Source organism: Rhinolophus hipposideros (genome assembly GCF_964194185.1).
Source record: "Rhinolophus hipposideros genome assembly, chromosome: 2".
In the NCBI taxonomy this organism is placed as follows: Eukaryota; Metazoa; Chordata; class Mammalia; order Chiroptera; family Rhinolophidae; genus Rhinolophus; species Rhinolophus hipposideros.
The window spans coordinates 65,917,484-65,931,601 of record NC_138048.1 but is presented as its reverse complement, the minus strand read 5'-3'; the positions used below and the strand labels follow the sequence as shown (position 1 = coordinate 65,931,601).

At 36.4% G+C, this 14,118-nt stretch overlaps 2 protein-coding genes across 10 annotated transcripts in view; one reads left to right on the top strand and one right to left on the bottom strand.

Moving 5' to 3' along the window:
• The first annotated feature begins 1,661 nt into the window (after positions 1 to 1,661).
• The window catches only part of MFN1 (mitofusin 1), a 31,254-nt gene continuing 18,797 nt past the window's right edge, over positions 1,662 to 14,118 (top strand). For 3 of the 9 annotated variants that reach the window (XM_081029428.1, XM_081029423.1, XM_081029427.1), the window contains exons 1-7: positions 1,732 to 2,060; positions 2,844 to 2,962; positions 5,186 to 5,321; positions 6,702 to 6,864; positions 8,933 to 9,057; positions 10,452 to 10,560; positions 11,987 to 12,094. In XM_081029428.1, the coding sequence (XP_080885554.1) occupies positions 2,851 to 2,962; positions 5,186 to 5,321; positions 6,702 to 6,864; positions 8,933 to 9,057; positions 10,452 to 10,560; positions 11,987 to 12,094 (753 nt within the window). In that variant the 5' untranslated portion in view covers positions 1,732 to 2,060; positions 2,844 to 2,850. Of the gene's footprint in view, positions 2,061 to 2,843; positions 2,963 to 5,185; positions 5,322 to 6,701; positions 6,865 to 8,932; positions 9,058 to 10,451; positions 10,561 to 11,986; positions 12,095 to 14,118 lie in introns of all 9 variants that reach the window. The other 6 variants (XM_081029431.1, XM_081029426.1, XM_081029430.1 and 3 more) reach the window with 4 other exon arrangements.
• Positions 1,680 to 5,194, bottom strand: LOC308489010 (uncharacterized protein). Its single transcript, XM_081029535.1, has 2 exons — positions 3,960 to 5,194; positions 1,680 to 3,900 (listed from the first exon to the last, which is right to left on the bottom strand). Exon 2 carries the CDS (start codon positions 2,243 to 2,245, stop codon positions 1,790 to 1,792), a length of 456 nt encoding a protein of 151 aa, XP_080885661.1. The 5' UTR covers positions 2,246 to 3,900; positions 3,960 to 5,194; the 3' UTR covers positions 1,680 to 1,789.

The following is a 14,118-nucleotide window of genomic DNA, read 5'->3' as shown; positions in this document are numbered from 1 at the left end:
TGCCAGCAAAGTATGAGACTACCCTGGGTCATTGGCATCACAATGTTTTTAGATAAATACACACATTTTGATAATTATAATTCCAAGAATTCCTAGCAGAAATATTTAGCATACTGTGTTTATGTATGTGTTTTTATGGAGAGGGTAGGGAAAGGAGATAAGGGATTAAAAAACATAAAATAATTGTGAAGTCAAATGATTCCAGTTTATTTTGCAATTATGCCCAGGGACTTCGTATATTGCTAATATTAAAAGCCATTTTCTTTTAATGGAATGCCTGCAATTCCAGCCAGTGGACTGGACCCTTTAATAAACATTGTATGGAATCTCTGTACAGTCCAATATCCACAGAGCAACCAAAAAGACCTTTTAAAATGTAAATCAGATCACATTACTCCCCAAGCTTAAAACAGCAAGCCACTGCACTTAGAATAAAATGTAAATTTCTGATCTTGGCCTATATGATTTTACACCTGCCTACCTCTCTAAACTTATTTCCCCCAATCTCTGTTTCTCTCTCTTCATCCCAGACATACTGGCCGTCTTTCTTTTCATTTACCATAATACTCTCTTTCCTGTGGACCTCTGGACTTCCCTGTTTCCCATTTTGGGCACTCTTCCTCCAGTTATTCCAAGGACTGGCTTCCTGGGAAAAGCAAGTTAATATTACCTCCTTAGAAAGGACCACCCTGTGAGGCTCACTCTTTCTTATTTTCCTTCACATAGTCTATCCCATTGCCAGTTTTCTTCTTCAGAATACCTAATTTATTGCATTTGCTTATTGATATTCACCTGTTGCAACAAAACAATATTTATCCAGCTCTTACTGTGTGTGCAGCAGTGTTCTAAGCACTTTACATGCTATCAACCCACTTAATTTTCAGAACACTCCACAAGGGAGGTACTATTAGTACTCCAATTTTATAGATGAAGTAAGTACCTGAGGCTCAGGAAGATGAAGTGGCTTCACTTGCAAAACTGCACCTCACTAGTCAGCTCTAGAAAGAAATCCCAGGAGATTTTGTTGAGCCATGTACAAACCAGCTGCAGCAGCTTCCCAAGGATGTTAGAAATTCACACTCTCAGGCCTTATCTCTAACCCAATGAATCAGAATCGGCAATTTAACAAGATCCCCAGGTGACTCCTAAGTACAAAGTTTGAGAAAAACTAGTCAAAGATAATACATCAATTTCCTAATTTCTTCTCACCTCTAAAGTAATTCCACACACACACAGACACTCACAGCTCCAAGCCCAGAAAGTCAATCGCACAGAACAGAGTAGTGGAGAGGTCAAATGGGTTTTCCATTATTGCTGGCCCAGCAACTCCGCACCCTCTTGTCTGGTAGCCCCAACCTCCACCTCACCCCACCTCCTTTTAGCTCTCCCTGACTAAACTAGCCATTGGCACCTACCTATGACTAGGCTGGTCAGAGCTCTGAAAACATTGCAAGGAGAAGGGAGGGGAAGCAGAAGTTGGCAGGGGGTGGGGAGTGAACAGCAAAACATTCCCCTGCTGCATTCCCTGCCCACACAAACCTTGCCTTCTGCCCCTTAACAAAAATGGCGCTCGACATAGGTGCACTTCCGGCCACTGAGCCAAACAAAATCGGGCACGGCAAGAGACAGGAAGTGACCGCCCTTTTGGCACGCCTCCCGCCTCTTCCCAGCCTGCCAGCCTCCCTTAAGAGGATGAAGCGGCCTGAGGGCTGCGGCTGACCTGCCAATGCCGAGTGACAAGTCGGAACCAGGACAGTGTGAGTGCCCTCTGTCTTGGCCGCTGGCCGTTTTACTTCTCTAGGGGTGACCTTCGTGCGGCCAGGGACGAAGTCGGAGAGTCGTGCGCCGGGTGCTCTGTAACGAGACGCCGCCACAGCCCGGCGAGAAAGGAGCGAGCGAGCCGGGCTGGCGGCCGGGTCCGGCCCGCGGAGCTCGCGAGGCCGGAACCTGGGCGAGGGGAACCGGGTCTGGGCCGGCGCACGCGGGCCGGCGGCGGGGTCTGGCCCCTGCCCTGCGGGCGGGGCTCCCGCGCCTGGTGTGGAAGGCCTGGATTTCCCGAGGTAGGTGATGCCCGCCGCTGAACCGCGTCGTCGCCGTCACCCCGCCTTTCCCACGGAGCTGCTTCGCTCAGACGGTTCTGACCCTCCGGTGTGCTCGCCTTCCTGATGGCCACCGTGCTGCGTTCCACACATGCACACCAGGAGTAGATTGGTGTCCGGTCGTTTTTGTTTGGTGTCTTTTTCATGAGACGCTGCCCCCCGCCCCCCGTGTTTTTTTTTTTTTTTTTTAAATTTCTATTCCTTGAAAGTCTTGGTACTTGGGCTGGAAAACTCAATGCTCACTTTAAGCCTTGCCTCCTTCCTTGTTGTGAAGAGAATCACTTTACATAATTCCAAACGTCGGTATTGAGTTATGATCTTGGAATTGTATTTCCTCACTTTGCACGTCCACCTCCATCCACCCAGAGCTCCAGGTTGAGAAACTTAATCACCTACGGTTTGTGAACTTGGCTTCTCACTAATTCTGTTCCGTGGTATATATACTGAAGAGTCGCTTATAGTCGCAGTTTAGCCACAGTTAGTTTCGTCTTCACCAAAGGGAAATAAAGTAGAAATTGCAACTAAGATTTTGGCTAGTGGAGTTCACTTATTTTAGTGGAGATCACTCAAAAGAAGTCTTTGTCTGACTAACACTTCTCCCCCCAAAATAATTACCTAAAAGCATTTTGACAGTTTAGTTTATTTCATTGGGGAGTTAGTGTCCCTGGAAAGTGTCATTAATTTGCCGGTGATTGTGGTCCAGTTTAATCTGTGCATTTCTAACTTTTTGTTTCCATCCCCTAGTAGCGTAATGGCAGAAACTGCTTCTCCGTTGAAGCACTTTGTGCTGGCGAAGAAGGCAATTACTGAAATCTTTGACCAGTTACTGGAGTTTGTTACTGAAGGATCACATTTTGTTGAAGGTGAGTTTCTCTAAAGTTTTTAAAATAATTACTGTTGAAAATATACAAAGGTGCATTATTCTTTCAACCGTAGTTACTGAACACATATATAGGGTATTGTGCTATATATATGAGTGATGAGTGATGATATTACAAATAAAACCCATTTTTGCTCTCCAAAGGAAGATTAAATAGTAGTAATAACAACTAAGAAATAAGTGTTTGTACTATTCTAAGTATATTGTTATATTAATAACTCATTTAAAAACCATTAACTCATTTATTATACATGATATAAATTAAATTCAAGCATTAATTTAATTATAAATAAATTGAATAAATTTCATTTGAATTACATAATTATGAATTGAATTCAAATTTGAATTATATAATTAACTGTGAATTGTATAATTAACTATTAATTGAATTTCATTTGAATTGTATAATTAACTATGAAATGAATTATATATTAACTCATTTCAGTAATAGTAATAGCTCATTTAATCCTCATCAACATTGAGGCACAATTTTAATCACGCCTTTTAAAAATAACACCAATGTACAGAAAAGTCAAGCAGCTTGCCCAAGATCACAGAGCTAGTGAATGCCCAGACTAAAAATGAGGCAGCCCACATTTAGCCATTATACTTACCTCCTCCCCAACTCAGCTGTTAAGCCAACATCTCAGACCTATTTTATCCTTTCAAATGAGGCTGATATGCTGTGGGAAAGGGCAAGAACAGTTTTCCTAAAATGAGTGTAACTGTTTAAACAAAGGTGGCGAGGAATGTCTTACTAGGGAATACTTCTTTGGAGATAACTGTTGAAAACTTTTCTGTTTCTTAAGATTATGTGGCCTTCACGGGTCCAATGAAAAGGGAGGGTGGGATTCTGTAAACTTCTCCAGTGACAGTGGTGAAACATTTGGTAGGTTGGTAGAATCAAACTTTTCATTGTCCCTCCTTACCCTTCCTCACTTAAGGGTAAGGACCATGCCTTATTATTGTGTCTCTATCACCAAATCTGACACAATTCAAGTTTTGTTGGAGTGAGAATGAAAATACTGGTATAGAATCTTTATGTTTCCAATTTGGAAAGAACTTGAGCTGGCACAGTATTTTAGTCTAAAAGAGTATATAGTATTTTATTCTAAAAGAGTTGATAGGAAGTGAAAATGAAGTTAAATATAACATCTTTTGTGTATTGAGCCAGTTATAGATTGAGCATTATGCTTTAGAATCGGTATTGGATTTTACTGGTTCTAGAACCTCAGAAAAAATGTTGCCAAAAAAAAAAACCCCAAAAAAAACAAATAAATCAGGAAGACCAAGAATAAAATGAAAAACAAAGGTGAATGTAATGATACTTCAAGCCAGTCTTAACTTTTTTTACCAAGTTACACATATTTTATTAATTCTCTTGAAAAGTATGATGAGATATGTAAAGCTTAATTGAATTAGATGACCACTGGGTAAGCTGTATCAGTGTTTGTGTCTTAATTAGGACCACTCAGATAACCAAATGAATCACTATATTTTTACCTGCAGAATCAGATGATAAAAATATAACTGTGCGCATGTGTATTCCTGAAATAGAAACAAAGCTGAAAGGCTTTTCTACTTTTCAAACTCAGGCTTTCGCAATTATCCCTGTCCTTGGAAGAGGGGAATTTGGAGCTGGGGTAGGATTCAGTCTGCAAGTTCTCTTTTTATGTGAAATGAGCTGTTTAGCTTCATCCCTGTGGGAAGCAGACAAGAAGCGATTAAGGTAGCAAAGCCTTACTTAGCTTTTGGAGACCTTGAACCATATCTTTACTTTGGAGGGCCCCATTCAAACTCCACTCTTTCTTACCATGTGGATCTTCTCAGCTCAAGATTTGACGATCCAATCAGGATGGGGACAATAATAGGTGAATATTAGGCTCTAGTTTCTCTGTTCAGAAACATTTTTGTCTTAGTTGGATATTTCGTATTTTTGAAACCAGATGAATAATAAATACCTTTTGAGTGGGCTCCTGAAATTCTTAATAATTTTGAAATTCTTTGGGGCAGGATTCTTATAACCCATTGGAAAGAGGCACTCACCTTTTACCAAATATTCAAATGCTATGGGCATTTTTATTTTTCAGATGGCATGTTAATATAGAACAAAGCCAAAATATATGCACACAGTAGGTATCCCATTGTATAATTAACTTAATATTCATTTATATCATTTTTTTCTAATACCATTTCAATGTTGTAGCAACATACAAAAATCCAGAACTTAATCAAATAGCCACTGAGGATGATCTGGTAGAAATCCATGGATATAAAAACAAGCTTTCCATTATCGGCGAGGTGCTGTCTCGGAGACTCATGAAAGTGGCCTTTTTTGGCAGGTAATTCTTTATTATTTCTTCTCGAGGGTAGTTTCCAGAAATCAGTTTTCCCTGTCATTTCTCCATCTTTGTTTCTGATGTTTCAACAAGTGCTACTCCTCCCCCTTTTCTCTACAACAATTTCTGCCTGTGTTAATTGTTAAAGTCATTAACATGTAAGAGAATTTGTTCATTTTAGCTCCTGGTATGAAATAAGGCTTTATGAAGGTCAATCATATTTTTATTTTTTAAGGATGCTCATCTCCAAGAATTGGCTTCTTAGCTAGTTATAAGAGTATAAATACAGATAATATGCATAATATGTCACTTACTCCTTTAAGCTTCTGTTGATTATCAGGTGTGTCTTACAAAAGATTCTCAGCCTCGTGATTCCCAGGGGGACAGTAGGAAGTGCCATTCGTTAATGTTACCGTTTGGAGTGACAGAGTGATCTCTGCCACAGCTTCTCCATACGTTTAAGGATCATTTGTTAACTACCTATGTACCATGCACTTTCAGGCAATAGGGATGCAAAGACAGAATACTAGGCTATTTGGTCGCTCAGGTACATGCTATGTACCAATAGAGGCATTTATTTATTCACTAAACTGACCTCATAGGCCTTCTAAGCTATTTTCCTACTTAGGGCTTTAGCACTTGCAATTTCCTTTGCCTGGAATTCTCTTTGCCTTGTTCTGTCTGGCTGGCTCCTTTTCAGTCTTCAGATCTCATCCTAAATGTTACTACCTCAGAAACCTTCCCTTATCACTCACTCTATTTAAGTATTCCTTCTCAGTTATTCTGTACTAAAGTACCTGTTTATGACTTTAAAACATTTTCACAGAGTTCTGTTGTTTAGTTTCTGTTTTTATTGTCTGCTTCTCCCATTTGACCATATACTCAGGGCCTTAGAATCTAGTATGAGGTAAGTCTATTAAAGAGCCCCTACCTCAGATTAGGGTGGAGTAAGAGTGGGAGGGAAGAGGCCTCCTGGAAATGTGATGACTCAGTTGTCCTACTTGAGAAGGAGAAATAGGTATTTAGCTGTGGATGTACAAAAGGTCCAGCCTAGATTTAAGAAGATGGAACATTAGACCACATCTTGTGATTGGTCAAGTAGCACAGAATTTGGGGCTGTGATTTCAAATTGCCCCCAAAAGAAAGTTACAAAAGGCAAAGATAGCTTTATGGAAAAGGTAGGATTTGTTTTCTGCTGTTTTCTAAAATGTACCTTGCTAATATTTGTGTAAATCAAGTTGTCAACTCTTTCATGAAAAACTCAGTCTGATGAAATTTTAACAAAATTTCAATTCTAGACAAGTCAGCCTTAGACCCAGTGAAAAAACAAAGTTTTTTACTGTTACATTTTGTTTTTCATGATTTTTTATGTTCATTCTTCAGGACAAGCAGTGGGAAGAGCTCTGTTATCAATGCAATGTTGTGGGATAAAGTCCTCCCTAGTGGGATTGGCCATACAACCAATTGCTTACTGAGTGTTGAAGGAACTGATGGAGATAAAGCTTACCTTATGACAGAAGGATCAGATGAAAAAAAGAGTGTGAAGGTATCATATTTGACCTTAGCAATATATCTGAAACAGTGTCCTTGGTCTTTAAAAAATATGTAAGATATTTGCAATCCTGGAGATGGAAGACCCATTAATAGAGTCATAGTTATTAAGAGTCATAGTTTTGGAGTCATAGAGTCATAGTTTTTTAAGCCATTACTTATATTTTTAATTCTCTAAAGTTCTTTTGCTTCAGAGCTAAATTACTAGGTGACGAAATCCTGTCCTTAACTTAAAATATAAGTAAATTATAGTTAAAAGCGTATTACGTTTTAAAAATAAACTTTCCCAATGAAAACATTGAAGTTTCCCAATGAAAACATTGAAGTGTGTAATTTCTATTTAATCTCAAATCTTGTCTTTTTAAAGAAAACTGTGTGTAAAAAATTGGGCCCTTAGAATCTGTTTTTGACACATTTGTGCCTTTAGAAATTGTTTTACCTTTGGAGTACTCAGTAAGTATATTTATGAATAAATGTTACGTTATAGCTTTATCAGATAAGGGCCAATGGCAGTTCTCTACCTTTCATAAATGTCTTAAGGAATTCAGTGCCACCAAATTCCTTCAGCCAAAAAAAAAACAAAAACAAAGAAACAAAATTAGATGTAAGATGTTGACGGGAATGAAAGCAATTGGTAAAGACACTGTTTCTCACTATGGTCACTTTCTCTTAAGTCTTAACTTCTCACCCACGAATACAGAAGACCGATGTTTGAAGTTCCATGCCATTTTAGTTTTTGGTAAACTAGGTGAATGCATGGATCCGGTTCTTGTGTTGTGAGTTTGCTGTTTGATCTAGATCAGGTAACAATCTGTGTAATACCCTTCAGTTTAGTTCTGAGGAATAAAGTAGATGATGTGTATGAAAATATTTTTCACACTTTTAACCCATACAAATGACGGAATCATTTATTTTGTAATAAAAAATTTTAGCAAATTACAATTCAACCAATGGCATCAGATCCTCAAAGTCAAGTGTGCTGTGGTATTTTAAGGAAATCATTCATTTTTTCTGATCTGTGCTCTCTACTTCCAGTCCTCTTCCTTGCTCTTTTACTCCTCTCCGCTACTCCAGAATTTACATTTGTTTACCTCAAGTGGTGGCTTGCTTTAAGGTGTAAACAGACTTTGAATCTTGTGCTCTAATAGTTTACTTGGTGAAAGAAATACAACAGTAGCAATTAATACATCATTACATACTTGCAGTGTACCAGGCACTGTTCTAAATACTTGTAATAACTCAAACCTCACCACAATTCTGCCTGATAGGTGCTTTTGTTAAAATCTTAATTTTATAGGTGAGGCATCAAGATTTTAGTACAAGTTTATAATTCCATCACAAAGTTTATGAAAGCAAGCCAAAAAAAAAAACCTACTTAACATGGTCATTATGGAGATTCACTTCAACCCTGATCAGGAGTATTGTGCTCATTTGAAAATAGATATTTCCCTGTAAAATCTGATACACATCAAATGAACCGTAGAGGTATGCGTGCTGATGCCCTTTCCTTGATTGAGGTTTCTTCTATTCCCTTTCATTACTAAGCAATACACATTCATTTTAGAAGAGACAGAAAGTACAAATAGATAAAAAGAAAAACTCCAAAACTCACATACTTCCCGTGTCCAATGGAAACCCTTTGGTATAGAATTAAATTTGTATTTCTCTGTATTTTTTAAACAAAGTGGTTTAAATCATGTGCTATATTCTGATTTGCTTTTTTTCTCTTGATATATTACACATTTCTTTTCCTACATACATTATCAGTTTTAGGGGTTACAGGGTACTTCATTGCCACCGTTCCATTTTGGGGGGCATTTAGAATGTAGCCCTGATTATTTTTGCAGAATGAGTAAACTGTTTTAAGGGTGCCAGTTATTTTTCCTAGTTGATAATTTTAAAACTGAAGTTTCTCAAGATTGCTCAAATGGTTTTAAGTTATTTAAAGTTCTGCTTTTTGTACATGTTTTACAAAAATAAATGTTGCACCAAACCATAGCATTTTACGTTTTTATTAAATTTTATTACAAGTAGAGTTCTGTTTTTTCTTTTCCATGCTTTAGACAGTTAATCAGCTGGCCCATGCCCTTCACATGGACAAAGACTTGAAAGCTGGCTCTCTCGTGCATGTGTTTTGGCCAAAGGCAAAATGTGCCCTCTTGAGAGATGACCTGGTTTTAGTGGACAGGTAAAATTACATATGAATTGCGTTTAGTTCTTGTAAAGGTGTTTTTAATAATATAATGCTGCTTGCTTTAGCGTGTAATACATATAAATTTTAAATGTTCAATTGCTGCTTTGCTTTCATTTACTATATTGTTAAGGAACAGTTAAGGTGTTGGTTTTTGTATTTTAATGGTATTATAAAAGTGCTAATTTATCAGTCTAATTCTATTACAAGAGATTTCAAGGGTGGCCACTTTTGTTTCTCTGTTTATCTGACTTTGTAGTTTGTGTGAGTAGCTGGGCCTTAGAGAATGTCTAATTCTAGATACCTAAGTAAATAATTCTAAATAGGTAATTTTTTAAACTAGTAATGAATTCATTCTTGAGAGCAAGTTTCCCAAAATAATTTTGCTGGACAGTTTATATAGCTTTTCATTGTTCAAGAATTAATCCAGTACTCTTGGAATTTGTTTTCCAACTCTTCTGATTAATCTGCATTTATTATGTATCTTTAAAATCATCCTACTACACTGGTGCTTAATGAAATGGTAATGCATAACTATTAAGTAATGTCATTAACCAAAAAAGGTAGTTAAATGACTTGTTTTTGTTTTTAATTTTGGTGTGTTCGTTTTCTTCAGTTAAAATTTCAGTATTCTGTGGAAATCATTTTGTTTTTGATGATGGGCTCTCCATTTAATTGGAAGAGTATTTCAAGTAATCAACAGAAATAGATCAGATCAGAGGAAGTTGCTTGTGAAGTAAAAATATTTGGTTTAACTATAAGCTAATTAATTTTGCTTTATTTCACGGCCAGACTGTGTCCATGGCACCAGTCTTTCAACTTGCCACAGGATACATCAAACCAACCTGTAGATAATTGCACTATAATTTTTATAGCAGATTGTATATTAAATTTATGTCTAGCAGACTGTCTTTTATTTTTCATTACTTATAAGCACTTAGTCTTTTCTGAACTGTACTGGACATAGCTGCTTATACCTTCATTTTTTATTATGTATTAGCCTAGTTTAGGGTTTTTGTACTTATATTTTAGTCTTCCAAAGCATTAAGATTTAAAAGGTTAAAATATTGACTATATTACTTGCTTATGAGGTTATTTGTTTTTAGTAAATAAACCTTTTTTTAGCATTTATTGTCAACTGGGTAGGCTCTTGGAGTTCCTTGTCAGCAGAACAAACACATAGAATTATATAAAGCACACACTCTCAACTTGCCACAACAACTGTCTTATAGGTGAGAAAATAATTTAAATCTCCTAGGCTTCATACTGATGATTGGTAGAAATCTGTCCTTAAACATTAAACAATTTATAAAAGTTTAAAAAATTGTCTTTCTGTAATCGAAATTTTCTTTTTAAAAAATGTTATATGATTTTTATTTTAATTCCATTAGTCCAGGTACCGATGTCACTACAGAGCTGGATAGCTGGATTGATAAGTTTTGCTTAGATGCTGATGTCTTCGTTTTGGTTGCAAACTCTGAATCAACACTAATGAACACGGTAGGACTTAATCATATTGTTATGTTTGAGTGGTAGGAAATGAAATGGTATGTGTTTTAATTCCAAAAAGTGAGAGAAATCCAAATCTTGGACTAGAAAGAACTTCTGATATCAAGGGTGAATGAAGGGGTGTGTGTTTCCATGGGACCTGAAGTGCTGGTTCTGGTCTCGTGTGTTCCCAGTGTTTGAATAGCAATCTAGGGTTTGATGGCAGTAGCTTCTCGTGAATCTTGGAGTTGAAGGTATGATACGTGTGTGTTGTTGACATTCACTGTGGTAATTTGCCTGTTTCAGAAGAAATGGGCACCAGAATTGTTAGGATGCTGACTTAAGTCTCTCTTGAATAAAATATAACACCAACACCTCACATCCCTGTATGACAGGCAAGACTTTCCTGTTTTGAGTTTTGTCAATATTTTCCAGCCTTCCCTGTGTATACTCTAAACCACTGTCAAACTTAGAAGTTTATTTATCCAGAATGTCTAGAACCAGACTCATCTCAAACAAACGTTCCAGCTTTTAGATAATCTCGTATCTCAAACTATACTGCGATATTTTTAAATTGTTATTTATCAAAAGCATATAAATGGCCAAACACTTATGTAACCTTGGTGTTATCAGCAGTCACTGTTTTATTCGTGTTTGTATGGCCCAGTGGCCCCATCCATATCACGTAGACCAGGCTGCTTTGACAACACTGATAGTTGTTTATAACCTGATGATATAACAGATGATAAATGTTTAAAATCTGTTAGAATAACTTCATTGTTTGGATGTTGGATAAACAAACTTTAATATACATTCTGATTTTGATGCCTTTGTTTATGTGCATTGCCCACAATTCTTTCCCCCTCCCAACTTTTCGTCGTGTCAAAAAGCCGTTATCTATACTTTCAAGCTCATCTTTATCACTTCCTCCTTCTTTGTGGAGCTTTTCATAATTTCAACTAGATATGGTGTCTTCTTCCTTTCAATAGTTCCAGCATTTATTTATAGTATGTATGGCACATACCTTTCTCTGTTGTTTATTATGATATGTTGTACATATGTCTCACATTGTTACTAATTTACTTAATCTAAATCTTAAAAACAATTTGAGGTAGCTTTTTGAAAATATGGATTGTTATATCCAGCAGTTCCTTTTATGTCCTGCATATAGCAGAAACAGATGAAATATTTTTAACATTCAGTTTCAAAAAAGACTCATGGCAGGAGCAGGAATATCTTCACTTTTCCCTTTCTTTTATTTTAATTTTCTCATAATCGAAAAGTTTAATGCTCAGAGTGCTTTGGGATACTCTGTCAATGAGTATTAATCACTGTTGTCTAAATGGTTCAAATTTTTATATTAAAATAAAGTTTTATATAAAAACGTAAAAATAGCTTTTAAAAATGAACATATTGTTGGGCATTTGATGTTTTTCAGGAAAAACATTTTTTTCACAAGGTAAATGAGCGACTTTCCAAGCCTAATATTTTCATTCTGAATAATCGTTGGGATGCCTCTGCCTCAGAGCCCGAATATATGGAAGATGTAAGTTACTTTTTTCCCCGTAAGTTTTGAAGTATACTCAGGTGCATTGTTATCCAAGAAAACTACCTATAGAATAGAACATCATAAGCAGCTATTCTCTTATTTGAGAAAAGAGTATAATTATAGAAAATCTGAAGTCAATATGTGATAGACAAGTATTAAGCTACTGTGAAGGAAAATTGTGTTCTAAAAGCGTTACTCATTTTAGATCTTGACACTTCATTTTTGTTTTGTTTTAATTTTTTATTGAAGTATAACAGAAAAGTGTACAAATCATAAGTGTCCAGCTCAGTGTTGTTTATACATTTAACACACTTTTGTCGGGATCCACATCAAGAAGCAGAGCATTCCCAGCAGCCCAGGATCCCCTTGTTCCATCCTCTCTTCTCCCTCCCAAGGGTAACCACTTACCATGACTTCTAACACCCTAGATTAATTTTTCAAGTTGTTAACCTTTGTGTAATAGAATCATTTCGCATCTACTTTTTTGTGTCAGGTTTCTCTTGCTCACCATTATGTTTGTGATAGGCACCCATACTCTTGTGCATAGTTGAAGTGCATTTCTCACTATTGTATAATATTGCGTCCTGTGATTAACTGCAGTTGATTTATTTGTACTGTTAGTGATGTGCATGTGGATGATTTTCCTGTATTTAGTTATTAGGAATCATGATGCTGTCAATATTCTTACAAGTCTTTTGGTGACCATAGGAATGTATTTCTGTCAGATATATACCAGTATTCTCAGTACAAGGGGTTGGACAGCTTTAACCCCAGGGAATACTTGGCCACGTCTGAAGACATTTTTGTTGTCACTACGGGGCAATGTGCTACTGGCATCTAGTGGGTAGAGGCCAGAGAAATGGTAAACATCCTATATCACAGAACAGCCCCTCCCCCAATGATCTTATCTGACTCAATATCAATAATGCAGAGATCAATAATCTATAGGTATATATCTAGAATTGCTGGATTGCAGGTTAAGAATATGCTGTTTTTGTAAACAGCCAAAGAATTTTCTAAAGTGCTTGAACCAGTTTATATTCCCACCAGCTGATTGAAAGTTTCAGGTGATTTATATCCTCGCCAACACTTGGTATTATTGTTTTTTACATTAATCATACTGGTGATTTTAGAAACTTCTTTCTAAAAGGAATAGAATATCTGGCATTTGGTCTATAAATAATATTTGCTCGGTACTACTTTTTATGATTTTAATAGTAGTATCTGTTTATTGTAAAAAAAATTTTAGAAAACGCATTAAAAAATTAAAATTCACACTATCCCATCACTGTTCACATGTTAGATTATTTGCTTTCATTGTTCCCTCACACTCAAAATTAGAATTTTGCTTACTATGAAGCTTTATATCTTGCTATTATTAACTTTTGTTTTATAATCATACCCTTTCAAATTGGGGTCTCATTTAGTCATCAGATAGTTAGGAAGTGTCACCCATAAATGGTTCTTCCCCATTCTTAGTTTGCTTAGTTGTACTAAGTGTTAACATAGAGATTTTTTATCATGCCCTAATGCTAAAGGTGAGTACTAAACCCTAACTAGTTTTAACCTTAATTTTAATACCCATATGCTAATCTTAAACCTAACATTGCAACTCTAATCCCTGGCTAGTGCATTCTCCCCAACTTTAATTTCAGTATTTTAAAGAAGAGAAATATATTATTTGTGTCCTGATTTCAAAATAAAAATAGCTTCATTGTAGAAAATTTGGAAAATAAAAGCATAAGGAAGATATAAAAATGCCACCCATTTTTGTGGGTGTTTCTTGCATACCACCTATTGACCTACATAAATATATAAATACACACACACACACACACACACACACACACACACACTTCATTTCTTTGTTGTTATATAATTATGTACGTCCTTAATATAGAATTAGCAACCTCTTCCCATGCCATTAAGTCCTAATATTTGTCTACAATATGTTTTATAATGACTGTAGTATTTTTGGTCCATCAGAATTTTAAATTAAATGTTCAAAAGAGAATCACTAC